We start from the raw sequence: 27,803 nt of genomic DNA on the forward strand, positions 1-27,803 counted from the left end.
TCTTTAAACAAATCAATCCATTTAAAAAAAATCAAATTATTTATTTTATAAAAAAGGTCCATTTGTTTCTAGAAAATAGTTTGATTTGGTTGAATTTTTTTTCAAAAATATTTAATTGTGCACAACCTAATTTCAACTCCACCTTAGATAAAGTATTATCAACTTGATCTTCATCATAATACTTCATCCAGTCTTAAATATAAGAAGAAGAAGAAGAAAAATATTTTTTTTATCTTAAATATAAATTTTTTTAACTAACTTTACTTTATATAATTTTATTATCTCTAAAATATCTTTCATTTTATTAAAGTGATCATTTCAATGACTCTTTTATACTAAGTTCTAAGATAAATGGAAAGAAAAAAAATACTTAAAATGAATGTAAATGAAGTGTGATTAATTAATTTTCTTCATTAATATAATATTTTTTTCTTATTATATTTCAAACTAAAGGGAGTAATTTCAATTCAACCTCACTCATAGTAATTCCAATTCCGTCTTGGTCATAGTAATTTCATCTCGACTTTGATTAGAATATTTTCACTTCATTATTTGTTATATATATATATATATATAGTTGTATATTTAAATTAAATTTGAAATTAGGAAACCGGATAAGATCGTGCTTACGAGGTAGAGTACTTGAATTGAACGCATAAAGCCAAATAAGGAAAAAATAACTAAAAGTCAAATAAGAGAGTGGCACGTAAGAATTGAAAGGCACATCTGTATAAATACCAGTGAAGAAATTGGACAGACAGACACAACTGCGACTTAGTTCATCCCTTCTCAAGCCACCGAAGCCTCACTTTTGTATTCTTCCCTCTCCCAATATTTTCTTCTTCTTCTTCTTATTATTATTATTATCATTTTTTCTATATAAACCTCACCTTAATTACTCTACTCTTCTCTCTAATTACAATTTTCTATTTTGTTTTAATTAGTGAAATTACTTGCATAGATAGATAATCATGGCTATGATGAAACGTGCTGCTTCCTCTGCGCTTCGCTCTCTAATTGCCTCATCCTCCACCTTCACCAGAAACCTTCATGTAAGCCCAATCAAATGTTACAAATTAATTGCATGTTTTTTTTTTAAAAAACATTATTATTTTCTCAAACTCATGATTTTTGTGTCAATTATATTAATTTAACTTAACATTTCTTCTGAGATTTGGTCCTGTGAAGTTTTTGTTGTACTTTCTCTCTCTTGCATGCTTGATCCATCATGATCACGGGATGCCAAAGTTTCTCTCTCTTTGTATTGTGATGTGCGTTTCTGATTGGTTTTGCTTTACATCGGAACTACGCGTGGTGGTATTCCCTGTCATCAAACTTATCACTTGTGTTCCTATAAAGAATAAATAGTGGGACTTAATGTAATATTATATAACATTATTTTCTGTTTTTATTATAAATTTATAAAACTGTTACTTTGTTTTTTATCCCTTTCCTAATTTTAAGGATTTTACAGAGAGGAAATAATGAAAACTTTATTTTGTGTTCAAATTGTTAAAAACAAAACCAAAAAATAAAAAACTGATTAAAAATAATGTATTTTATTTTCAATACCCCAACAAGAACCATCCTGCCTAGGACCCTTCTAATATCGAAAGGCACCAATAACTGGCCCTATTATTATTCTCATTTGTCCAGGGAAGGCTGCAGGCATGAGGCACCAAACCAAGGGATTTAAAATTTATTAAAAGTCAGGGAATGATTAAATAAAGAGTTGAATTCCCATAATTTTATACTTAATCAAATTTCACTCAGCAAAAAATTATTAAAAAATATATTATTCTCATTTGTCTGTCTTTATTTATGTCATCTATTTTAATTTTTCTGATGTATTTAACTGGGGCCAAACTGAAACATGTTCATCATGCAAAGGCCTACTCACCATTTCACATGTACGTGTCATCACCCAGCAACCCCATTTTTCTACATAACACACACTCCCTCTCCAACACTCACACTCCAATAACAAATATTTCACTAGCTACTACTCTTCTTAGTTTCTCTGTTGTATCATTTTTATTGCTATATCCTAATCAAACTTCACTCCCAAAATGAGTGATCCCACACTAGCACAACAGCATCTAGTCAAAGTCCACACAACAACACACGAAACAGTTGTTACCACACACAATCATAACCAAACACCCTCAATAAATGTGTGTTACTGAATTATTTAATTATTTGTACACCTAACTATGATTAATATTTAATTCTTCAAAACTTTGTTTATGCAAGATAACCGTGATTAATTTTTATTTTTTTCCCCTATGATTGAGAACAGGCCTCAGGTGAAAAGAAGAAGATTGTGGGGGTGTTCTACAAAGGGAATGAATATGCTAAATTGAATCCAAATTTTGTTGGATGTGTTGAAGGTGCATTGGGAATACGTGAGTGGCTGGAATCACAGGGTCATCAGTACATTGTCACTGATGACAAAGAAGGACCTGATTCTGGTTAGTACTTAGTATCTTGCCAACTTAATTCAAGTTTGAGTAAACTATTATTTTGATGATTTGATCTATAAAAGTGTACAACATTGTGAAATTAGTCTCTAACATTGTCACATTAGACTCTGAAATTAAGATAATTTCATATGACACAAATGACATGTTATTAACTCTTTTTCGTACTGTAAATTGAAAAATGTGGCTACGTGTTATATGAAAATTGGTTGGGACCTGGTCTCGGATCATGTAATAATTTCTATCAAACAAGGTATCAGAGTAATCAACACTATAATATCATGGAATGCAAATGTGTTTGTCCCTTCAAGATTTTAATTGCTTGAACTCAATGGAATTTGATGTTCTGCTGCAGAACTTGAGAAACACATTCCAGATGCACATGTCATCATATCTACTCCATTCCACCCCGCCTATGTCACCGCAGAAAGAATTAAGAAAGCCAAAAATTTGGAGCTGCTTTTGACTGCTGGCATTGGTTCTGATCATGTTGATCTCAAAGCTGCAGCTGCTGCTGGTTTAACTGTGGCAGAGGTCACAGGAAGCAACGTTGTGTCGGTTGCGGAGGACGAACTCATGAGAATCCTCATTCTAATGAGGAATTTCTTGCCAGGGTACCATCAGGCTGTTAATGGGGAATGGAATGTTGCTGGCATTGCACATAGAGCTTATGATCTTGAAGGAAAGACAGTAGGAACCGTTGGCGCGGGTCGAATTGGGAAGCTTTTGCTCCAGAGGTTGAAACCTTTTAGCTGTAATCTTCTTTATTTTGATCGACTTAGGATAGATCCTGAATTGGAGAAAGAGATTGGAGCAAAATTTGAGGAGGACCTTGATGCAATGCTTCCAAAGTGTGATGTGATTGTTATCAACACCCCTCTCACTGAGCAGACAAGGTATACTTTTAAATTTAACATCTCAGTCAATCAGAAAAATTATTTTAGACTTGAAATCTCAAGCCACTTATAATTTTCAAAATTATTATCATGAGAAGTGCATTATCAGTATTATTCATATCACAAGGAATAAATTGTTTGATCATGTTCCAGAGATGAGTAGTAACCAAAGATTTCTGTGATTCAGGGGATTGTTTGACAAAAATAGAATTGCTAAGTGCAAGAAAGGTGTCTTGATTGTTAACAATGCTCGAGGGGCAATTGCGGACACTCAAGCAATTGCTGATGCTTGCTCCAGTGGCCACGTTGCAGGTAATTCTAAAACCAGGTGACAAAAATGTTTGTGCTTCCAGCAGCAAAACAAGAAATTATTATTGAACTAATGTAGTAATACCGTAATTTTGTTAAGATATTAAAATCACTTATGTGCTTTCACCAATCTGCTTAAATTTTTGGATTTTGTCTCTCTAAAATGAATAGTAGTAAAATAAGTAATCTCAATAGATGGTGAGAAGATCAACAGATAATATTCTAACACATTCATAATTTATGAAGCATGTGTACATAATACTATCAAGTTATCAACTATTGATTTCTTTACCAATAATTAACTTTACTTATTTTACTTCACAAAGTGAGTTGTTCTGTTATGTCCCTAAGTTCTGTTATGATCCTTTTTTTTTGGTTGTTGTTACTATTCCTTTTTAAGTTGCAATTGCTAATTTTTTTCATCCTCTTTCCAAATCTCTTATTTCTATAGGTTATAGTGGTGATGTTTGGTTCCCACAACCAGCTCCAAAGGATCATCCATGGCGCTACATGCCAAACCATGCCATGACTCCTCATATTTCTGGTACCACCATTGATGCACAGGTATTTTCATTAAGTTTCTATATCATTATTCATTAGCTTAGCTTTTTGTGTCTAAGTTCTTTCTTTCACTTGATGGAACACTAATTAATTAATTAATACTAAACCATACTTGTTTTTCAGTTACGTTATGCTGCTGGTGTCAAAGACATGCTTGATAGGCACTTCAAGGGTGAAGACTTTCCAGAACAAAACTACATTGTGAAGGAGGGTCAACTTGCTAGCCAATACCGATGAAGTGGTGTGTGTCAATGTGGCCTTTGAATCTTCCAATTTTAAGGCCAATGAATATGAGCAAATAAAGATCTAGAAGGCACTCTAATTATGTAATGCACTTGCTTTGTTGAATTTGAACTCGCTTAATTGATCTCAGAAATAAAAGTTTAAGGAACACTCCATTTTCCATGTATTGTTCTTTCGTTTTTCGAATTTGAATGTACATTTACTTGTAGTGCAAAGAAATAAGTAGGCACGGTTAACAAATAGGTGATAGAAAATTGACGAATAAATTGTCTAGCAAACCATGCATATAAATATATAATCAAGTACTCCTCATTTTAGTTGCAATGATGGCCATGACAGTTGTGACGGGAATAATTATGTTGGTGATAAATTTAGGATATTTTAAGATAAGATAAATTAAATTTTAAGATTTTTTTTTGTTTTGATAAATCTTTTATAAATTTTATTGTTAAATAAAGTCTTAATTTAAATTTAAAATATTTTAATTTTGACTTTTCAATTTATTCTAACAATTGAGATTGAAAATTCTCTTATTGTCATATGTTACTTGAAAAATTCTTGTAAACAAATGTCTTTTAGTATTTTTTAAATGTTATTTGAAATACTCTTTTATTTCTAATATTTTTTGAAATGTTATTTGAAATACTCTTTTTTAAAATGTTGGTTTCTAATTTTTTTGTGTTTTTTTCACTTTTATTTTTTATATATATATTTTTTACTTTTTTTAAATAAATAAATCATAATTTTATTATTTTTCTATTATATAAAATGTTTGATATATAATTAAATATATTATATAATTTAATGATATATAACATATAATTGAATAAAAAAAATCTACAATAATTCATGCATCAAGGTTAACTAAGTAAGTTAGACCCTTAGACTCCATTGATATAAACAAGTATGCATTTTCTATACTCTTCATTGCATATATGAAATATGTTTACTATATAATAATTATAATTAAATTATACATAATATATTTTGTAACTAAATGATATTTAATTAAATTTAATATATCATGTATATTATAAATATATAATTAAATGTTTAATAAATAATAATTGAATGATATGTAAGTAAATATATTATATAATTTAATTAATTATTCAATGACGGGTCTTGAACATTCCTCAATTATATATAAAACCCTTCCTTGACTCTTTGTTTGAATCACAATATTCTGAAATCTGAATTGGTGTTAAGTGTTATAATCGATACTAAAAAGAATGGCTCAAGGAAGAGGCAGTGCTGCAACAATGCTATTGTTATGTTAGTGCTTTACTCTGATCAAGGATCTAAACTACTTCATCTGCGGTTTTCCTGGTCACTGCCTGCTGAATGGGATGAAAATTGCAGTCAATGCTGCATGATATATATGATTATCTATGTGTTTTGCTACGCATTTTCATATCATATATTTATCCATACTTAATGTTTTTATGAGGTCAAACATTTTTTCACACTTAACATTTTTTCAGATCAAAGTCAAACATTTAATATTTGATGATGAATTTTAATCAAACCTTGTCCGTTGACTGCACCTTAGGTGCGCATGCAATACGATATCCTTCAAAACTATTTAATCACAATTTCAAACTTAATATTATACACAACACATTGTCCCTTATTTTATCGTGTGTTGTTTATCTTTCTTTGCTCTTTCGTTTGTTTTACTCACGTTCCAATAACATTTTACATGGAGTTCAAATGCCGTGTTGGACAAAACCAAGAAACACCTTCACCAACACTGTGCCTTCTTCCCACTGTTGCCTATGAGAACTCAAACGTCTCTGGACACTCATTACAAGGTAACACTTGTTACAAGACGACCCATTTGTATTGTTGTTTTTTATTATTAAAAAAAAAAAAGAAATCTTTCCTCACATGAGTTCATTTCTAGGGTGTGAGTTTACATAAGATTGTTTTCCTGGCAATATACTGATGCCCACAGTTTTCCCAAGGCCAATGTCAACTAATGCCAATGAAGCATTTCGCCAAGGGCTAAAGAAAGAGAAAATCAAGAGAGAAATAATGGCCAACGAGATAACATTGGCCCGAGAACAAGAGATAGAGAAGGAAGTTAGGATGAAAAAGATGTTAGAGAAAGCATTGGAAATATACTGATGCAAAGACCTAAGGACATCTTGGTTCCACAAGGAATGTCCAATTCTTTTAATATAACATTGCCACATTTGGTGTGTCACAATTACAGTTACCCCATCAAATTAATAGGAAACTGATAAGAGTAAAGGTAAGATGTGCACAGTCCCTTGTTTCGAGGATAAGGTTCCTCCTAAAAAAATGAAAATGGGGATAAACTTCTCTGTCCATTTCATTACTTGCAACCTTCTTAATATACTACTTAGTAACATAATTACAACAAACTCTTATTCTAATTATTACTTCTAGAATATGTATATTGTTGCAACTAATTTATGTTTATGATTTTGATTTTCTTTTGGCTTTATCTTCTCCTTCAAGTTTTGTAATCCTGCTTGGGCGTGCAGTGTTTCGTTTGGGCCTTCCTGTATTGGGCTATGGTAATTTGCTAACAATACCCTCATCCTCAAAAGCCACATTGTCCTCAAGGTGATAAGCTTCGTGAATTGCTTCCCAAGACTCCCAAGTGGTATCCTTTGGAGCCTGTCCCATCCATTGTGTAAGAACCACACAAGTGGGTGGATCTATGGTGTGATGTAGTTTAGAAAGCCAAGAATGATAGTGGTTGAAGTACTCGCTGATTGTCAATGGTTTGTAAAGGCCAATTGTCCGAGGAAGGAGGTAATGGGTCGTGATGGGCTTGGAGGAGCGAGCAATGGAAGATTGGGTGGAGTTCCGCGTTGTTTGGCAACTGAAGTCGATAAGCAACTTGGCCCACGCGTTCAATAATCCGGATTGCCCAAAAAAATGCTTGGACAATTTCGGATGAGTGTCGCTGGTGACAAAACGCTGACGAAATGGACGCAGTTTCACATAAACCCATTGTCCTACCTCGAAGCTGACATCTTTGCGCTTAGCATCTGCCTGTGTTTTCATGGCATTTTAGGCTTTAAGTAAGCGACGCTGAAGGGCGGCATGAATTGCCTGGCGGGAAGAGACGAAGGAATCAACGACTTCATTATTGGAAGACCCAGTGATATATTGAGGTATTGACAGCGGAGGTTTGCCGTAAATAACTTCAAATGGAGTGAACCCAGTGCTTGAATGGAGGGATATATTGTAAGACCACTCAGTTAATGTGAGAAACTTGAACCAATTAGTAGGGTGAGAGTGGACGAATGAACGCAGGTACTGTTCCAGAACACGGTTCATGACTTCAATTTGGCTATCTGTTTGCGGATGGTAAACTTTGCTCATTCGCAAATGTGTCCCACTATTGTAGAAAAGCTCTCTCCATAGCAAAATGATGAAGATAGGATCCCTGTCGAAGACGATGCTCCGAGGAAACCCTTGGAGTTTACAGACAATGTCCATGAACAAGGACGCGACCTTGAAGGCAGAGTAAGTAGTGGGCAGTGCGCCAAAGTGGACACCCTTGGAGAAACTATCCACGGCTACCAAGATTACGGTGAATCCATGAGAACTTGGAAGGTGGGTAATGAAGTCAAGGGAAAGATCTTCCCAAACACCTGTTGGTAGTGGTAAAGGTTGCAGGAGGCCTGTAGGGCGTTGTGTGCTTGTGTTCGTCTGCTGACAAATACTGCATTCTCGAATAAATTTCTAAACATCTTGACACATGATGTTCCAATAGAAGTTCGTTGTTGGTTTGAAAATCAAGGTAAGCTGAAGGGTTGTCCTGGACTTTAGTCAATTAAGCTTTGAAAGCTGGGCTTGTATGAAGGGCTCGTTGAAGGTGATCGAGAAAAATGAAATTGGGTACATAGAGTATGAGAAACTGGTTATTTGGAGAATGAATAATACAAGAAAGAGCATATGCGACTGTGTTCGATGCCCCAGTCTTGTATTGAATAGAATACTAATAACCCAAAATATTGGACAAATAGTATTGTTGCTCCAGAGTCTGAATTACCTGGGACATAAGTTCCTTGAGACTTTTATGGTCCGTCAAGATCGTGAATGGGTGCCCGAGCAAGTATTGTCGCCATTTACGAGTGGCCGTAACGATAGCATGAAGTTCCATTACATAAGTGGAAGCATGGAGCAAACGGGGCCCAAATGGTTTGCTAAAGAATGCAATTGAGTGTCCTTGTTGCATCAGGGCAACTCCCATTGTCGTACCAAAAGCATCGGTTTCGACCACAGAAGGAAGGGTAAAGTCTGGGAGAGCTAAAATAGGGGCTTAAGTCATTGTCATTTTGAGTTGATCGAAAGTAGACTCAGAGGCTGAAGTCCAGGTAAAAGCATCTTTTGCATAAGAGTGAAGTGAGAGGGCCCACAATGGCAACATAATTCAGAGGCTGAAGTCCAGGTTAAATGAATAACTCTTATTAAACTAAAGTAAATAAAAAAAAATACTAATTAATATTTAAAAAGAAGGACAATAAGAGGCTTTTTAGCTGCATACTTAGCACAATACATTGATACAATAAGGCTCTTTTTTCCTGGGGTGAAACAATTGGGTTCTTCATTTCAAGAGTGGAGATGAAGGAAAGAACTAGATCACTTCAAGGGTTTAAATAAATAAAAAATGCATTAGAGACATGATTTACTACCTTGTCCATTTATACTGCTAACAGTAATTACATGAAATTTCTGCATTTTCAAAAAAGTCATGATCCCACATTTCAATATGGATCTGAAAAATAATAGAGTATGATATAAGAGGACTGTCTTTTTTTCTGTGAGTAGCCTAAAGGCTAAAGCAACTTTAGTTTGCAAAAATATAATTTCATTCAATGCATCACTATGCAGTGGAAATCACAGGCTTCACCTAGTTAAGTCTCACTATTTTGTTGAAGGAACTGAAGGTCTTTCATTTGTAGTTCCACAGCTTCTTTCGATAGAGGCTTGAGTTCTGAAACATATTCCTCATCAACTCCTGCTGCTACTTTCTCTGCCTTGTCTTTGACAAGGCGCCGGATCTCTTCGCGCTGAACTGACGGGAAGACAGCACCGAGCATTGCAGTCAGCAGTCTCTCGTCTTCTTCCTCTATGGAGTCCTTTCCAAAGCAACACACATAGATAGCATCAAGAGCCTTCCCAGCTCGAATCTCCATTGGGACTGCAGGAGGATCAGCGTTTTGCCTTGCCCGTCTCTACAGTGTTGAATATAATTTTTTTGAGTTGTTAGGGTACTAGGGTAGTGTCATATAGATAAAACTTAGTTTCAGTATAATCAAAGCACCAAGCGTAAAAAGGTGGAGCAATAGTGACACACAGCAAGAATATCATCCCTATATCTTGGAATTGTTTTTCCTATTCTATCCACTTGATAACATATAGCACTTCTCTCAATACAAAATGAATGAAAATATATCTGGGAGAATGACACAATGAGGGTATTAGCAAAGTTTTTTGCCATCGCAGTAAGCTGCTGTGATAGAAAATTGTCTTCAGAGAGAGGATGATTTAGATTTAGGCAAAGAGAAAACGTTATCTTAGGGAATGTAACACAAGTTAAATGATTCCCCAAACAAAGAGAACAATGATAGATAAGCCTTATATAAAGCTTCGAATCTAACTATTTTCTGTAATTTCCTTAAGTCAACAAGTACATGAAGAACAGTATTTAGTGTTTATAGAGTTAAAATTTAGACAACATATTTTGGAATGAATCAGTCACTTGATGAAAACTGATAAGAGTTCCCCTTCAAATGCAACATAATACTAAAACTGGATAGCTTTCAAAGATGGATAAACTCAAATTTAGTCAAAGTGGTAGATAGTGAGATAGAGAGCAACCAACCTCCTTTGACTCATTCATCAAAGCCATGAAACTCTGCTCCTCAAATTCAATGTCGTTGGAGATCCGGAGCCGAGCCACCCCTTCCAGAATATCCTCGGTTTTGAGAAGACCAGCACCAATGGCTGCTAGCCAACAGCATAACAGAACATAAAGAGGATCCCCTGCCTATCCACAACACACCAACATTAAGTCACACATTCATTACCCTTTAGCACACCAAAACCAACTGTTGCCATAAAACCATGGAAATAATAGCGAAAGCAAAACACACACACAAATAAATCAACCTATTAACATTCAAATTGAAGTTTGACCACAACTAAACATGTCATCACCAATCTCCATCAATTTTAAACTCATAGAGATTGAGTTTTTGAGCATGAAATCAACCTTGTTAAGTTTAACCACAAAACCCAAGATTAATCAATTAAAGAAAAAACATAAACACAATTGTTTAAGTAACTTTGGTGTTATTCTCTAAACAGAATTGAAGTTTCTGTTCGATAATCCACATAATAAAGGTCTGCATTAAACATGACCATAGCTCCAAGTGAAATTCTAATTCTGATTGAAAAAACAAACATTAAAACATTAAACATCTAAAACTGCATATAAGTTTGAGGTTGCAAAGATAGAATTTTGACATGACCAAGCAATGAAGCTCATAAATTTGATTAAAGGGTGTTAGGAAAATGAATGAATGAATGATTACTGACCCTTCCTCGTCGATCTTGGAACTGATAAAAGGCAGAGGAATCAGCTTGGGAACACTTCTTTCCAACGCGCCTTCTGAACTCAGCAAAATCCACGAGGTCATCTCCAACGCCACCTTCATCACTGAGAATCCTGGCAATGAGTCCCACCACGGGGAGTGCACCAATGACCCTGTTGGCGAAACTACCTAATGTGTTGGGGTTCTCCATGTAGGCTTTAACAGTGAACTGTGCAACTCTTGAAGTGAGTCTCGTGGTGGTGGGGTGAGCATGGTGGTGGTGGTGGTGGTGGCGGAGAGAGTGTTGTGGGGAGGTGAATTTGGAGGAGGAGGAAGAGAGGTTGAAGAAGTGGCAAGTGAGAGAAGTGGACTTTAAAACCACCATGTTTTTGCAACTCAAGGTGGTTGTTCAGTTTGTGGTTCTTAGCCTTTCTGGTTTATATATGTTATCCACTTGCTGCTTGCTTCCTGTCACTTCATCATAGTGTCATATGATTAATTATCTCATGTCACAACTCCAGTTTAATCTTCAAAACATTTTAATTAAGACAGAAAGATGATAAACAAGTTACGAGGAATGAATCCTAGTCGCATTCTCTCTTATATTTTTTCACAAACATTCTTTATATGATTTTATACAATAAGAATTATGAGAGAGAAAAAGTAAAATCTAAAAAAATAATGATTTAAAAAAAAAAAATGCTAGAAAGAGTGTCATTAACATTTCAAACACTTTATTACGGGAAGAAAAATAAAATGGACCTAAATTAAACTGGCCTAGACTAATATAATAAATAAATAAAAATATATGTAGCGTAGCCCTTTAAAACAAAAAGGGACAAAGTGTAGTGTAGTTTTTGGCAATTGCTGTATGAACTCCATTGTTTCCTTGGTGCAGCCCATAGGAAATAATAATGACCCTGAAGGGACTAATATGCCCTTTTATTAGTCTTACTCCAGCACCCAATTATTTGTCTTTGTTTCTCTTAAGCCACACCCCACTCTCTTCCTCTTGTGTTGCTCATTGTTCATAATAGCAACTCGTCACACCTCTGCCATTCATTCTGGATCACCAATCTTGTAATGCACCAGTGAGCGTCGGGGTCTCTGGGTCTTCACCGGTGAGCTTCACTTCAACGATCTTGGTGCTGATGCAGGCATAAACGGAGAGGTTGAGGGAGCTATCGTGGGCCCAAGAGATGGAGAGGGGACGAATCAAAGGGGTGAGGCCATGGTGGAGAAGGGTAATGTGGGAATATAAAAATAATGGGGTGCATAAAACAATTTTCCTAGTTTTATTGCAACACGTACGGTACACAAACACAGCCCTAAATCCAGGCCCAAACCAAGACGTAGTTCTGCTTCTCAGTTCTCTCGAATCAATCCGGAATCCCAAACCCCTAATCCCTAATCAATCGCAAGTTCGAATCCCTAATTTCAACCTGTTCTTCCTCAACGTGCGTCGTGAGCGAGTTAAGGTTAAGGTCTGTTTTTCTCTTTTGCTGTTAAATGATTTGCAGTTACAATGATTCTCAAATTTTTTGTTTAATTTTTAAACTAAACAACTTGATGAAGATTTATATATAGATATATATTCTTTAGACGTTATTTCTCTTTAAATAATATTGCTGTATCGTAAACTATGATTTTATCTGCAAAAAATAGTACTGTGCAATGTGCAGATGCATACACTACTTTCACATATATGTGGGTTTTTCATATTCACTATATAAGTATGGCTTCATCCATAGGGCATGCTTGATGCAGGTCCCTTTGGGAAAAAAGGGTTTATTGTGTTCTGCTGACACATTGAACTATTGAAGCAGGGAAAGACAAAGCGATTATGGACGGTTCACGACGGCTACTAGGACAGTCTGTAGGGGTTTTCAATGAAGGGATTTGTTTAGTTTTATCTCGCTGGTCGGCTCTTCGATCGGCTGTTGAGAATGAATGGGGCGGCCGTGAGTCCCGCCTTAAAGCCGATCAACTTGCCGGTGACATTCTTACCTGGTTCACTCAATCCAAAGGTATATCAATTATCAAATTAACACAACAAGTCGCTTTCGCTTAAGTTTCACCACTCTTGCTTAAAACACTAGCCAGTTGCTACAAATTGGAAACTCTGTTTTTTATTTGTTTTTTATTATTCTTTTGATTGTTGCGTCCCAGAGCCACTTTATATTGATGACTTAGAAGACATACTGGATCAAGGTATGCTTTCTCTCAATGTAGAGGTCGAGGATGGCAGCGTTGAAGAGGTATCGATTTTCTTTTTGAATTTGTTGGCCTCAAATTGTTGCATTATTATATACATGAGTAAAAGGTTTGATAAATCATTCTTTACTATATTGCATTGCGAGTGACTTGTTTTTTATACATGTATGTTTTGCAATGTTCACTTGTTCTTATTTTTCGTATCCATGTTCATGATTATGTAGGTAGCTGAAAAACTAATGGTTATGCATGAAGAATTCTTAGAAGGTAATTTTAGTTCTTTTGAAGATCTCAGGAAAGCCAATCTTGAGCAAGCTACTCTTCCTCATGTAACACAGGTAAATTATATCCACTATATGCTCAGAATGGAACTTTACTGTTTTCTATTATCAGATTAGATTCATAATATCAAATTTACAGGGTTATATATAAGATCAATTTAGGGGTCATTTACTTCACTTTTGTTTCCTGTTTTCACTTTTTAATTACAAAAATGTCACCTTGTTTATCTGTTTTCTGTTTTCAAAGATTTGTACAAGAAATGGAGAAAACAAAAAAAAAAGTTGTTTTTCGTGTTTCCTGTACAAATCTTTGAAAATAGAAAACAGAAACAAGGTGACATGTTTGTAATTATAAAGTGAAAACAAAAGGAAAAAAAAGTGCAAGTAAATATCCTCTTTGGTTTTTCAATTTCTATAGGATGGGGTATTTTAAAAGGGATGAAACATTAAGTTATTATTTGATGTGACGTGTGATTTTGGTATCTCCTATTCTATAACTGTGCAACAAGATCTTGTGGAGTAATGTAATGTTTGCAATATTTTTGTTATATGGTCTTTACACCTTTACGATACTTTAGTAACTAAAACAAGGTTGTGTTATATGGAGTAAGTATTGTGTGCCTCAATGCAAAATGTCGTCTATTGCCTCTCTTCTTGACGTGCAACCTACCTGTGAATTTTAAGTCTTTAAAACTTGCTATTGTTACTCAAAACCCAACCTCTAAGTTTTACATTTATTTGGGTACTTCTAGTATTTCTGTTTCATTCCTTGTTCCATGGCATAGAAGTTGGAATTATGGAATATATTCACAAAATGCAAATAAATCCAGAGTCATTACGTTTCTCTATATTCAAATTAAGGCAAAAACTACCATGCATCTTGTGAGTAGTGATGTAGATAAGTCTGATGAAAGGTAAGATTATTTTTTTAACATGATTATGTTATGAAATAATATAAACAGAAACTGCTTCATCCCTGCTCTTAACCTCACTTCCTTTATTGCCTACAATTTCCTTCCTACTCTATACACTAGTTGTTAAACCTCCTTTGTCCCCCCCCCCCGAAATGTGAACAACTTATCTGTTGATCTCCTAAGATATGGGCTGAGACTAGATGATGGTAATTGTGAATTGTCAATTTGTGACATGTTTACTAACCATGTTTAGTTGTATATGCATTTCCCCCTTTTTACATATGACCCAAGTAACAATTGGATGATCTTACATTTGAATTTGAATGTAGTATAATGTTAGACATTTTTTTATGTGTTAGATTGTAAACGAAGACGATTCAGATGAAGATGGTGATCATGATGAAAAAATGATTGTGGATGATAATTCTTCAAACATGAATCCGGAGATTTCAACATCTGATTCAAACATGAATTCAGTGAACAGGCCAGTAAATGAGCCTCTACCAAAGGTTTCAGGCAAAGCAGATGATGGATGGGTTGTAGTTTCAAACAAAAGAAATAAGGGAAGAAAAAATTAGATAAAAAGTATTTAATTTTTTTAAGGATGTGTAGTCCTCGTTCATTTGCTTGTGCTTTTTGAGGTATTGCAAACCTTCTTGAGGTGTGTAACTATATATCTCGGATTTTTTTGTTTTACTTATTTTAATGTCTCCTCCGTCTGAGGTCTTTAGAAAAAAATGGATGAGCATATGTTGTAGGAAATCCTACATTATTTTTTGGTCTGTCTATGAAACATTTTATGTTTGTAGTTTATGCTACCGAAAGTTGTGTCTTATCTTGCATTGAAGTGATCCAATTATCTTCCAGTAAAGTTGGGTCACATTGTTCTCATCAGTTCTCTTGCGAGCACACTCTTCCTCTTCAACTTATGAGTCACCATCATCCATAACAGATTCATTCAATCTCATGCATACAGATTTTCACTCAAGAGCACCCACAAGTTGATATTGATTCTTATTCACTAACATACCCTAAATATACTTGCTAATAATTTGGAAAAGAACCTTGTTTAAAATGATTATTTTGAAAGAACCGAGAAACTGTCACATATCGAAATGAAATATTATTAATTTATGAATGATAGAGCTATTAATTAAATATGGTTGGTAAAATTATTTTTAAAGTTTGGTACAAAAATATTAAAAGATTTAATGGGGATGACAATGGGGATGGGATAGACACAGGTAGTAGCCCTTGGCATCTGTCTTGCTGGAAGAAAATTTGTCATGAGTATCCGTTAAGCAGATATCTATAGTTTTTGTCAATATCTGTGGGTATCTAATAAAAAGAAGAGAGAGAAAACGCAAAATGAGCCAGCTGAGTCCAATACAAAAAGAATTTACAAAAACTGTAATGGACCAATGACTCAAATTCTCATCATTCAGAAATAACCATACAAATAAATAAATAAATAATTGGAAAAAGGAACACTGTCTCTAGCAATTTTTCAGCTGAATGACTAGACCAGAGTAGCTGGTATGGCACCTAATTCTTCTCTATGCGTGCAAGCAACCCTTCACTGTCAATAAGCAATTGTCAATTGAGCAGGTTTTGAAGACAAGCAACCCAATACTGAGCCCGTTAAATTTACTACCCTATAAATAGAGGAGAACACAATGCCTCACAAGTTTTTGCATAGACAAAAAGCAGAGGAGGTGCTAAAATTGTACATTGTAGATACGTATTGGCGACAACAGAAAACAATTTGTAAAAGCAGTTGAATGAAGTAGTGGAAAAGCTAAAATGCACAATCTGGTATAACCCAATTACTAGACCTCAATTATATGCTATTGCTTCTTTCTCATACTTGTAGTATTAAATACATTCATTCTCAAGTTCAACTGGGGCCAAGCCCCTCAGTTCTTTTCACTATTAACACTAATGATATTAATAATAGAACTAAAATTCTTTTCAGAGTTTATTATTAATATTATTTTATTTTATACTTTGGTTATGTTGGTATATTGGGTTGCCCTTATTATGCTTTTTCTTTTTTATGCATGCAATAAAAAATAAGCATATGTTATTGTTTTTTATTTCCATTTATTTGTTTTTACTAATTAATTATTGTTTTCAGAGTTTATTATTAATATTATTTTATTTTATACTTTGGTTATGTTGGTATATTGGGTTGCCCTTATTATGCTTTTTCTTTTTTATGCATGCAATAAAAAATAAGCATATGTTATTGTTTTTTATTTCCATTTATTTGTTTTTACTAATTAATTATTGTTTTTTAAACTAATTACTAAGTATAACTCATCTTATGTATTAAGTATAATTAATGATATAATGGGTTAATTTGAGCTTAAATAATGTAGAAGAATTAGAATTAGTAGTGAGAGATGATAATGGTGAAGTAGATAAACTACCATGTTAAGTGCTACCTTATGTTATCCACTTAGTTGGTTCTTCTCGGCCACTTCTCTGCTTGACATAGCGACAGGATCATGATTGATTATCTCATAAGGTAGCACCAATTTTCACAGGGTCAATTTCTAATTATTATTTAAAGCATTTTTTGAGGTTTCTGAATCATTTAAGACAGATTCTGCACCAATTTTCACAGGGTCAAGTTCTATGCATTTTAATTTTAAAGTGCAGAAGGGAAAGTTTACCCGCACATGTAATAAATTCATAGGTTTAGATACTTTTTTTTTTGTTGAAGAGATTATTTAATATTTCGCAGCTAATTTTTCTTTTAATCATATCAAAGGGGAGGAAGATTTAACACTCAACATATCAACTTGTTCATATCTTGAAACGCTTGGATTGGGACCATCTTAATTAGTTTGGTGTGTGTGTGTGTGTAAGTGTAAGTTAATTTTACCGTATTTTAATGACACTTCTAATTCTACTTATAATCCATAAACGAGTAATTAATAAAATTAATCAGTTAGTAAAAAATGAAAGAGAATTTGGATGGTTTTTGCTGCAAAAATAAAGCATTAAACTCATGAAACACATGATTTCAAGAATAATAATGTTCGTTACATATTTTTCACTTTACTTTAAAGCATAGGTGTGTTAAATTTTAATAAAAACAATAAAAATTGTGTAACAACCAAGTGTTGATAATTATGTAAACAGTAAAAACGCAGATGGGAAAAATTGTTCCAATTATTAAAGTTAGTTTCTGCAAGTCCTAGTTAGTTGTCTTCCTTCTTCTGTTGGGAGTTTTAGAAAAAAAGTTGACTTAATCCGCAAGCATAGCATATTCCCATTGACTTGGAATAACTTTATTTTTTAGAAACACTTGGAATAACTTAATGAGTTCAGAAACGATTGTTCATGACTCAACTCGACCATATTCTTCAAAAGAATTAGTCTTAAATTTTATAACTTTATTAACTTTTTAAAGTTAATTATTTATTAAAGCATCCAATATAAAATTCATTAAAAAATAGTATATGCACTATCTTCATATTATGTACCGATGACAATAAAGGCAATAACATGATAATAAAAAATATAAATTAATATTTATGTTAATTTTATTATTTTTTCTAATAACATCCTTAAAAGTCATATCTACCTTACTGGTTGATAATTTATAAAAATTAAATTCATTTATAAGCATTTAAAGATTTTTTTTATTATAAATATTTTTTTACAGAAAATTATTATGTTAGTAATAAAGTTCACATATAGATTCTTTTTTACTCAATTTTCATATGGTTAATTTGTGATTCAAAGATAAGGTAAATTCCGGTAAATATATTATTTATTCATTAAAATATTAATTTTCTATTACAATCTTTTTTAATTGGATAAATGGTTAAATTTATCTCTAAAAGTATGAGACTTTTGATAAATTTTTTCTTACAAAATAAAAAATTCAAATACATCTGAATATGAAAAAAATGATAAAATGATAAATTAATCTTACACATAATAATAAATTGATTCTTAAATCTAATAATTTATTGTCAAGTTCTTTAACATTATAAATGATTTTTTTTTACTCACTATATATATATATATATATATATATTGGTTGGCATTTAAATTTTAGAATAGAGAGAGTTGAGAAGAACGTGAAGCGTGAAAGAAAGATAATGGGTGCTTATTGCAACGGAGACGTTTCGTTGCCACCATCCTACGACGTCGCTTCAGGAGAAGATCCCAGGTTCTGCAAGCACGTTCGCGACAACGTCCATGGCAACATTTATCTCGATTCCGTATTTTTCATCAACCATTCATTTTTTTTTTTTCATTTTTCCGAATTTTACTCTGTTTTAGCTACAAAGAAAGTGAATATGCTAACTTTTTTAAAAAAATCTTTTTTTTTTTGTTTTGTAATTGTTCGTTTTTGCAGCTCAGTTTGAAGTTCATTGACACTGAGCAGTTTCAGAGGCACGTTTGGAACTTTTTGTTTTTTCTGTATCTTGTTCTGTTTGGTTATTTGTTAATTGTGTGTTTTTTTATTATTGCAGGCTTCGCGAGTTGAAACAACTAGGTGAGTTAATTCCACGTTTCTTGAATCCAATTAATAAGAGAAAGTGGTTTAGAAGCTACTTTGAAATTCAATACACTTGCATTGCATAATTACTTGTTCTAGGCTATGTTTCATGGCATTTTGCATTTTTATTTTCCCTAAGAACTTTAAAATGATTTGTTTGCTTTTAGATGCTTGAATTGTTTTTTGTAAATGGTAGAGATACATAGCATAGAAATCTTTATGCTTGGAATTTATGCATCTTATGAAGGATCTTAGGTTAGAGAGTGGACCAAGATTTTCAGTTGTAGTCAACTCAGTTGCAGTTTTGTAGCGATCCTTGATGTTACGGGACATTATAGGCAAATGTGGTTCATGTGGCTGCAATTGCGGTCATGGTAAGTTAAAAGACCTTGAAATTGAGGGCAAAATTTTAGACGTGGATCATTTTTTAAAACCACTAGTGGAACATTTTTTTTTTTTTAACATTTCCCTGGCATGCCTGTATGTTTTGTAGTGGTTGAAATCAGGTTAATACATAAAATGGAGTAAATAAACTACCAATTACTAGGTTGGACTGTTGTAGTATTTATGTTATTTTGCTAGCCGGGGAATTTCATGGGAAAGTTGATTTTGCTGCTTTGGGGTTTCAAATATATTCTACAAAGTATGCCGAGATCTTGTCTTAAGTTCAATTTAAAATATACCAAAAGAAGATGCTTTTATTTGTCATCATTATTCATTTTTCATGTGTGTGTCATGAAAAGTGTTGTGTACTTTTAATGAGTTTTACTTACAGGAAAAGAGTACCATGCATGTGTATAGTAAAATAGATTTTTGGAAGTTCATTTATATTTGCATTATAGCTTAGTTTTGATATTGAAATGACACTGTTAAAGAGTATAGCTTCACAATTTGGTAAGAGTGAAACTCTTTTTGCTTTTCAACAAGATTATTGTTACACAAATTTTGCTTCATGATGCATTGACATATCATATTAATCGATGCTAAAAGAAAAAAGTAAGGTAATTATGATAAATAATGTGATATGATATAAAAAAAGAGAAAAAGAAAATAATAAATACTAGTATTTCTGAATTTTCACTTTTATGTTACTAAGAGCCCAAGAGGAAAGCACATATTGAGTTTTATGGAAACTTTTAAAAAATACTCTTTTGTGCATTTATGCTATGACATAACTAACACAAGTAGGTCCACTGTTTGATTCCCTGCTAACTACTAACACTAATAAATCTATCTCTATCAATAAAAAATTCACCTGTGATGCAATGGAATATGACGAGGATCTTGTGAAATATTCTTTAGGTCTCTCAGAAGATAAGAAGTTTATTTTTTTAATTACAAAGTAGTTTCTGTCATTTTCATGTAACCTGTATGAGGAAGACTGTTGGTGTAAAAGGTGATATTTAAAACTGCTTCAAACACTGTCATGTCATTGATGCACACATGGGTTGATATCCCCTTTTGAATATTCAGTATGTATGATCTCTCCAATAAATCAATTTGTTTTATGTTTCAGGTTTTACGAACATGGTTTATCCAGGTGCTGTGCATTCCAGATTTGAGCATTCTCTTGGTGTGTATTGGCTTGCCAGTCAATGTGTGGAAAAGCTTAAAACTTATCAAGTATAAAATTATGTTAAACATTTTACCCTTCTAAAGGTTAAAGTCTTTGACAGGATGCTAATTTATGCTTGTGATCTTGCAGGGCTTGGAGCTTGGTATAAATAGATTTGATATTCAAACAGTGAAACTTGCAGGTATCTTATGTTTCTTAGAACTGCTGATGATATTAATCCAATATATGTATATATGAATAATTTTTACCATTGATGCCATCATTTCTGTAGGACTTCTGCATGATGTGGGACATGGCCCTTTCAGCCACTTGTTTGAGCGCGAGTTTCTTCCCCAAGTTATCAGTGGTTCTGATTGGTAATCTTATTTATTTCATTTTTCTCTGTATTTTTCCCTCATAATGTTTAGAGAAAAGTTGTTCTTCTGTTTGCATTTGTAAAATCCTTAATAAGATATTTAAGTTTTATCTGATTTGTCTTAAATTTATATTGTCATCATAATTCATTTAACATGTGTCATATTTTGTATGTTGTAGGTCACATGAACAAATGTCAGTCGATATGGTTGATTATATTGTTGATGAACACCATATTGATGTTGACCCTCAAATGATAAGAAGAGTCAAGGTAAAGCTACTATTTACCGTTATCTTTTTCCTGCATTAGATTAAGTGTCTTCAGATTCTGAGCATCACTTCTTGACCATTATCTTCATGAAATCTTAGTTAAATTAATTGACAAAGTTCTCAGTATAATAGACTAGGTGCTTATGTGGAAACAACTTTGTTTCTAGCTTAGAAACACTGAACTTCTTTGAAACATAATATACATAAAATGCAATAAATGTGCAGATAACAAATAGTAGTTCTTTGTTCAATGGTAGTCTTCAGTAGGAAATGTGTGTTCAAGGTTTGGCCCGGACTTCTTCAAAACAGGTTTAGAAGGTTGTCTAGCTTCCATTTTCCCATCTCTTCCTGTGTGTGGATATCCTAACTAAGTTGAAAGAGCAATTAAGCGGGCTTATGTTCACATAGAGATGTAGTTGTTCACTTATTCTGCATAAGAAGCATACTGCAGCTCTCAGATAAATGGAAAGTTGAAAGAGCTTTGCATCTTCATCCTAATGGGTGGTTAATGTTGGCAGGAGATGATACTGGCAAGCTCTGAATATGCTCCTCCAAGGGTAATGTTTTTAATTTATTCTATTTTATATTTTCTATTCTCCCGGTGTATTTATTATTAGTTTTGATGGATGATTTTGTTCTTATCAAAGGTATTTGTTACCAACGCCTCCTCTTCTTTTATTTTTTTCCCTATTTGTTGGTTTAGAGCTCAAGTGAGAAAAGTTTCTTGTATGATATTGTTGCAAATGGCCGAAATGGAATTGATGTTGACAAGTAAGTTTGATAAAATTTAACAGTCAAGTCTCATTTATAATTATTTTGTATATACTCTGTTTCATGTATTCTTTAGGTATCTGAGCATTTGACTTTGCTATATGGTAACACTTTTGTGGAAACTATTGATTTGCAGATTTGATTATCTTCTCCGTGACTGTCGAGCTTGTGGTCTAGGATGCAACTTTGAATTTCGAAGGTTTCACGAATTTCTTTTAAATAACTTGTTTCTTTCAGTGGTTTGATAATTTTTATTAGCTAGAAAGTAAACTTAAATAAAGGTTATATATCACTCCTAGCATCTTAAATTGTTATTTACCTACAACAGGTTATTGGAGACAATGCGGGTTTTGGATGATGAGATTTGTTATCGTGCTAAGGACTGTTAGTGTCATATCTCAAACATTTTTTTCATAATACCTTTCTGTTTTTCTAATTCAACAGTGTTTCTAATTGTCCCTTGCTTTTGGCTGTGCAATTTGCTAGACCTCACCATCCACAAAATGTTTGTCACCCGTGCTGATCTTTATAGAACAGTTTATACACATCCAAAAGTGAAGGTATGAAGTAGTTATTTTATTAGGAGGATTATTTTATTTGTTCATTTAGGTAGACCCCTGTCTTTTGTTTTATTATTTTTTCCCATGTATTTGGCATCCATAAGCTAACCCTTCTTGGCTTTTAAGGTTTCTAATCCCATCTTGATGTTTCCAGGCAATAGAGCTTATGGTGGTTGATGCACTTGTTCACGCTAATAGTTATTTGGGGATTTCGTCTAACATACATAATCCTTCTGAGTACTGGAAGGTTATGAGGGCTTCTTACAAATAAACTTGTATTAAAAGCATTTTTACAATGTTCTATTGAGTCATAAAAAAACAATTTACTTAAAAATGCAGCTGGATGACACAATAATTAAAACTATTGAGACAACTCCAAATCAAGAACTAAAGGAGGCCAGGGAGTTGATCCTGCGCATTCGAAGGAGGAAATTGTATCAGGCATGTTTGAACCTGTTGTTTTACTGTGATTATTGGTTACATGCTGCAATTACCTAATTATTTAGTGATATTTTCTCAAGCTGTTCGCCACGAATTCCACGCAAACTATTGTGTGGCTGTATTTAAATTTACATTACCCTAAAATGCTTGTGTGATTAAAATTGTCTAGTCTTGCTGAAGCTCAGGAAGTTTCTCTTTTGTTTTGCAGTTTTGTAATGAGTATCCTGTACCGAAGGATATGCTGGACAATTATAAGAAGGTCACTGCTCAAGATATTGTTTGTTCTCAGGTCTTCAATCTTGTTAAACCTTCTCATTTGCATGTAGTTTACCTATGATTCTTGCTCTTCAATGAGGAATTCCATTATTTTATATGTAAAACATTTGACAGAAGAGTGGTGGAGTTACACTGAAAGAGGAGGATGTAGCTATTTGTAATGTCAAAATTGATTTGACTCGTGGAAAGCATAATCCTCTGGAAAGGTATTCAGCGAAGAATAATCATGCATGCTGAATATAGACCTTCTGTTTGTTTTAACTTCCTAATATCATATCCTAATGTATTATTTTTCTCTCTTCTGGTGCATGTTTCTGTGGCAGCATCCACTTTTTCAAGGTACATCGATGAACCTTCCTAAGTATCTTTTATCAAGATATTTCATCAATAATCTTCTATTTTAATTGGTTTTGCTGGTGTCTATATTGTATTTGTGGATTATGCTTTCTTTTTGGACTAGTAAACCCTCTTGCTCGTGCAGTTTGATGGTTCCAAGCTAATTAATTCTAGTTTAAACCGTGATTTATTACTTCGTTTGGGATTCTTTGCTGCATATGTTGAAAACTATATGAATTAAAGCGTGTTGGGCGCCTTATGATTGGTGTTTTGGAATTAAATTATCACTAGCTGTAATACATTTACTGGTTCAATCTTGTATTCAGGATTACGAAAGTGATGAGAAATTTACAATACCTGATGATCGCATAAGCCACTTGCTACCTACATCTTACCAAGATATGATAGTTAAGGTGTACGCCAAAAAGCCAGAACTGGTTAGTGGAATATTAAATCCTATGCAAGTTTGAACTTGATTGCGTTACACATTCAGGTTGGATTCACTTTTGCTTTGTACAATCCTTTAGGTGGAGGCAATTTCAGAGGCTTTTGAAAATTTTCAGTTGAAAACATATGGCATCAAAGCACAGGCACATTCAACGCCACAGAAGAAGCGTCGTTACAATCCATTTATATAAGGGGAAAAGTTATCATTACTATGATACTATTTTTTTGGCCTTCTGTCTCACCCTATTTTGGTATAACATATTCCATAGTTGAAATATAGTGTAAGTCAACAGAAACCAATGCCTACTTTCAAAGGTTGTATTTGAGTTACCATATCGAAGAGTCAATTACATGTATAGCAATGGTCAAGTGTAACAGTTTCATTTAGCTTTAATTGGCAGTGAGAGCAATCTTTATTTGTCAATGCTAGTTGGCAGTTACAACTTGCAAATGTTTCCCAAATATCTTGTTCAAATTGGACCAGTTTTCATGGACGAGAATGCATCTCTAGTGTGCCCTTCTATACTACTAAGCATTCATTACGTTAATTACGACATTATTGTGTCTAGTTGGAAACAAAAAAAGTCAGCTAATTAATTAACTTGATTTCAATGTTTTGGATAAAATTGATTTTGGGATTTTGACCCCTAAGGCAAGGAAATAATGTTGGATTGCCAAGTTGACTCCTTATGGTAGAATATCTAACAGCATATGCGTCTCGTGACCAAGAAAACTTGTGGTGTTGAAGCCACATAAGTCATAGGACCCGGTGCTTATCTTAAAATCTTAACATATTTCATGCCTACACCATGATGATATTTGATGAATTTTTCCGTTTTCAATGATATGAACTATGAATATAAACTTTACTTTTTACTTTTTTAGCTTTTTCTACCACTCTTTTTTTTGGGCCTATTATGTGTATTGGTAAGGGCCGTCTTAGTTTTTGTTTTGGATTGTCATGCCTCTAAGATCACGGGTGGTACTACTTACAAGTTACAAGTGATAGCTCTTAATAAAAATCTCGAGCATTTTGCGATTCAGTTGAAACTTGACCTCGTGATTCATGACTATTTTGAGACTTGAGAGACATCTTTTTTGGTCACATTAAAGTCCAAAGTAGGCTTTTCACGGTTAAGCATTAAGCAAATCAACATAGAGACAGCAACGTTACTTACCCTTCTAATTCATTGCAAGGCAAAAGCCTTTTACCTCTCATATTTCCTTTTAGTATTTTCTTTTTGGAATTCAAGCATAGATTTTCAAATATACACGAGGGATGTCACATGAATAAATATGTCATAGTTTTTTAAAATTTAAAATCTTGTTAAAATTCGAGATGTCGGTGATGTTTGACATGAGTGTTCAATATATATGACACGGAATTTTAAAAGGTAAATTTAATTAACTGTTTGAAATTATACCAAAGTTAACATTTGAATTGGAATTAGTGCACATCTGGCAACAACCAAAGAAGCATTTTCTTTTCTTCCTAAATTTGGATATACACCATAGAATTGAATAAGATTATTATCTATTTATTTATCTATTGGTGAAGATAAATCAAGTCCAGGCCGTATTCTAAATTAGGATAATAATATGTTACTTTTTTGTAGTCATGATTCCAAAGTGTTAACACCAACTAAAACATCGTGATCATTGAAAATTTGAGAGCATCTTGAAGGGAAACCAAATCAAAAGAGTTCATCCATCTATTCTTGATATTTCAGTTTTCAATCAAATAATCATGATGATCCGAGGTTATGTAGGTGACCATGGCCCATAAAAATTAGTTTGATTCTTACATGGACACCTTGCTTGAGCTATGCTATTTTATAAGAAGGAATTGTTTTTATTTTTTTAACTTTCCTCTTTTTCAAACAAGCAGTGTGGGGTAACATAGAATATCACATTTGGTGGCTAAAACTCCCAGTTTGTTTTTTTATTTTTATTTCTCATGCTTTATTTAGAACAAAGTAGTACTTCAAAATTCAAATGCAACCTTCCCCAGATGACATGTTCAAGCTTGTCATTGAAATTATCTTTCAGCAAAAGGAATTTTTTTCCCTTTATTAGAAGAAGTCTTAAACAAGCCAATACTAGAGAAAGTTGGTAATGTACTAAACCACTCATGAGGGGGTCAAATTGGCATTGATGGCAAATGACGGTAAGAAAATAGACCAGGGAAAACGAATTGTGAGAATCCATTTCAATGATGAGTACAAGAAGAAGCAAATAAACAAATTTTGTTTCTTGTCACCTGGATGCGTGCATTGATGTCTCAGAAGACTTTTCAGTTTTCATATTGAGTTATTGACCAGCATAATGAGTTCTGCCTAATCAACTTCTCCCTCCCTCCATCATAATCGTTCGTGTAAAAAAAAAAATTATTATTTTAATTTTTTAATATAATATTAATTATATTCCTTATAATATTAGCTAAAAAAACTAAAAATAATTAATAATTATAAGATTGATTTTGTAAAACTGATATTGTCTTTCGTTCATTTATTATATATTTATTAATTTTTCTTGATATATAAAAAATAATATAAGATGACAATTATAATGAAAAGGAAAAAAATAATATTTTACTCTTTATTTTCTCCATTTGAATATTAAATATTACTATTTTTTTTTATAAAAATTCATTTTTTATTTTTTCTTTGATGATAGTTAGTCTTGTATCAGTTATTATCCCACATATTTATTTTAGGGTAAATTGTATATTTACTATTAATATAAATAATTTTTATATTATTATCCAATTATAAATTATCATATATATTAAATTTGATGACTTTAATAATAATTACCTTAGAATTATACTTATCATATTTTTATTGGACAATAAAGTAATTTTATTTACACTCACAATTTATAAAAATTAATCTCTTTATTTTATTTTCAAAATAAATTTATGCCAAAAAGAATTGATAATTTATTTTAAATGGGATACATGCACTCACATGTAAGGAAATAAACTCAATCACTTTCTTTTTTTAACATATGAAGCTTCTGTAAAAAAAAATATTAACATAATTCATTCCTTTGTGTACTTAAAAATTCTCAATCACTCGTCTAAATTTTGCAAGAAATTTGTGATGGTTTTGTCTGATGTGACTTGTATTATCTTTTAGTGTAATAATTTCCATTTCACAATACATCATTTGTTTTTACTTATAGAACGTATTATTTGTTTTTGTTTGACTATTTTGGCCACTATCATTTTCAGTTTAGACATGCTATTTTTCACGAAACTTTGTGTATATCAAGTAGCGTCGTGCTGACAAATTGGAGTTTTACAATTCAATCCTAAAATAAATTGAAAAGTAATAATACACGAACACACTCACAGTGTAAAATGTAAATACTTTATTAATACTAGTATTTATTATTTTCTTCATCTCTTTTTTTTTATATCATATCACATTATTTATCATAATTACTTTTAGCATCTATTAATATGATATGTCAATGTATCATTTTCCTAAATTAAATTACTTTGTTTAAATTATGAAACATTGTATAGTTCTTTTTCACTCATCTTTATGGTCCCAGCAGACAATTAACCATATAAATCAAACAATATGAAATGTAAGGAGAGGAATCACTTCAAGTTTCAATCTAGTCCTAAAAGATTATTTTAATAATTAAATGATCCTCATCTCTTTATCGTTAACCTAATCCATTGGTTTCCCTAAAAGTTTGCTGCTACTATATATCTTAATGTTTTATTGGATTATTATATGTTGATTCGATCTGTCA

General features: G+C 32.8%; 4 protein-coding genes across 10 annotated transcripts; 3 read left to right on the plus strand and 1 right to left on the minus strand.

The window, feature by feature from the left end:
- The first annotated feature begins 689 nt into the window (after positions 1 to 689).
- LOC114400294 (formate dehydrogenase 1, mitochondrial-like) lies at positions 690 to 4,655 on the plus strand. Of its 2 annotated transcripts, XM_028362676.1 has the most exons (7): positions 690 to 813; positions 945 to 1,052; positions 2,300 to 2,471; positions 2,836 to 3,376; positions 3,564 to 3,688; positions 4,137 to 4,249; positions 4,370 to 4,655. In XM_028362676.1, the coding sequence occupies exons 2-7, from the start codon at positions 972 to 974 to the stop codon at positions 4,481 to 4,483; spliced, it is 1,146 nt and encodes a 381-aa protein (XP_028218477.1). In that variant the 5' UTR covers positions 690 to 813; positions 945 to 971; the 3' UTR covers positions 4,484 to 4,655. The 2 variants fall into 2 exon arrangements, with proteins under 2 accessions (XP_028218477.1, XP_028218476.1); XM_028362675.1 differs by lacking the exons at positions 690 to 813; positions 945 to 1,052 and adding an exon at positions 1,966 to 2,174.
- Positions 4,656 to 9,115: 4,460 nt separating this feature from the next.
- Positions 9,116 to 11,497, minus strand: LOC114398038 (photosystem I assembly factor PSA3, chloroplastic-like). The gene is made up of 3 exons (XM_028360151.1): positions 11,078 to 11,497; positions 10,362 to 10,526; positions 9,116 to 9,711 (listed from the first exon to the last, which is right to left on the minus strand). The coding sequence occupies exons 1-3, from the start codon at positions 11,456 to 11,458 to the stop codon at positions 9,391 to 9,393; spliced, it is 867 nt and encodes a 288-aa protein (XP_028215952.1). The 5' UTR covers positions 11,459 to 11,497; the 3' UTR covers positions 9,116 to 9,390.
- An 890-nt stretch (positions 11,498 to 12,387) lies between these two features.
- LOC114398999 (pre-rRNA-processing protein TSR2 homolog) lies at positions 12,388 to 15,329 on the plus strand. 5 transcript variants are annotated; one of them, XM_028361096.1, is made up of 5 exons: positions 12,388 to 12,557; positions 12,897 to 13,100; positions 13,243 to 13,331; positions 13,512 to 13,625; positions 14,842 to 15,329. In XM_028361096.1, exons 2-5 carry the CDS (start codon positions 12,917 to 12,919, stop codon positions 15,058 to 15,060), a joined length of 606 nt encoding a protein of 201 aa, XP_028216897.1. In that variant the 5' UTR covers positions 12,388 to 12,557; positions 12,897 to 12,916; the 3' UTR covers positions 15,061 to 15,329. The 5 variants fall into 5 exon arrangements, with proteins under 5 accessions (XP_028216897.1, XP_028216896.1, XP_028216898.1 ...); XM_028361095.1 differs by having other exon boundaries at positions 12,900 to 13,100; XM_028361097.1 differs by having other exon boundaries at positions 12,395 to 12,557; positions 12,841 to 13,100.
- An 859-nt stretch (positions 15,330 to 16,188) lies between these two features.
- Positions 16,189 to 24,560, plus strand: LOC114398433 (deoxynucleoside triphosphate triphosphohydrolase SAMHD1 homolog). 2 transcript variants are annotated; one of them, XM_028360627.1, is made up of 20 exons: positions 16,189 to 16,297; positions 18,558 to 18,723; positions 18,861 to 18,898; positions 18,979 to 19,001; positions 20,521 to 20,627; positions 20,710 to 20,761; positions 20,852 to 20,936; positions 21,115 to 21,205; positions 21,723 to 21,761; positions 21,908 to 21,975; positions 22,112 to 22,174; positions 22,304 to 22,359; positions 22,462 to 22,535; positions 22,690 to 22,782; positions 22,875 to 22,976; positions 23,185 to 23,265; positions 23,367 to 23,458; positions 23,576 to 23,591; positions 23,915 to 24,025; positions 24,116 to 24,560. In XM_028360627.1, the coding sequence occupies exons 2-20, from the start codon at positions 18,601 to 18,603 to the stop codon at positions 24,224 to 24,226; spliced, it is 1,425 nt and encodes a 474-aa protein (XP_028216428.1). In that variant the 5' UTR covers positions 16,189 to 16,297; positions 18,558 to 18,600; the 3' UTR covers positions 24,227 to 24,560. The 2 variants fall into 2 exon arrangements, with proteins under 2 accessions (XP_028216428.1, XP_028216429.1); XM_028360628.1 differs by lacking the exon at positions 16,189 to 16,297 and having other exon boundaries at positions 18,601 to 18,723; positions 23,370 to 23,458.
- Positions 24,561 to 27,803: the final 3,243 nt, after the last annotated feature.

Source organism: Glycine soja, chromosome 19 (assembly GCF_004193775.1).
Source record: "Glycine soja cultivar W05 chromosome 19, ASM419377v2, whole genome shotgun sequence".
Classification (NCBI taxonomy): Eukaryota; Viridiplantae; Streptophyta; class Magnoliopsida; order Fabales; family Fabaceae; genus Glycine; species Glycine soja.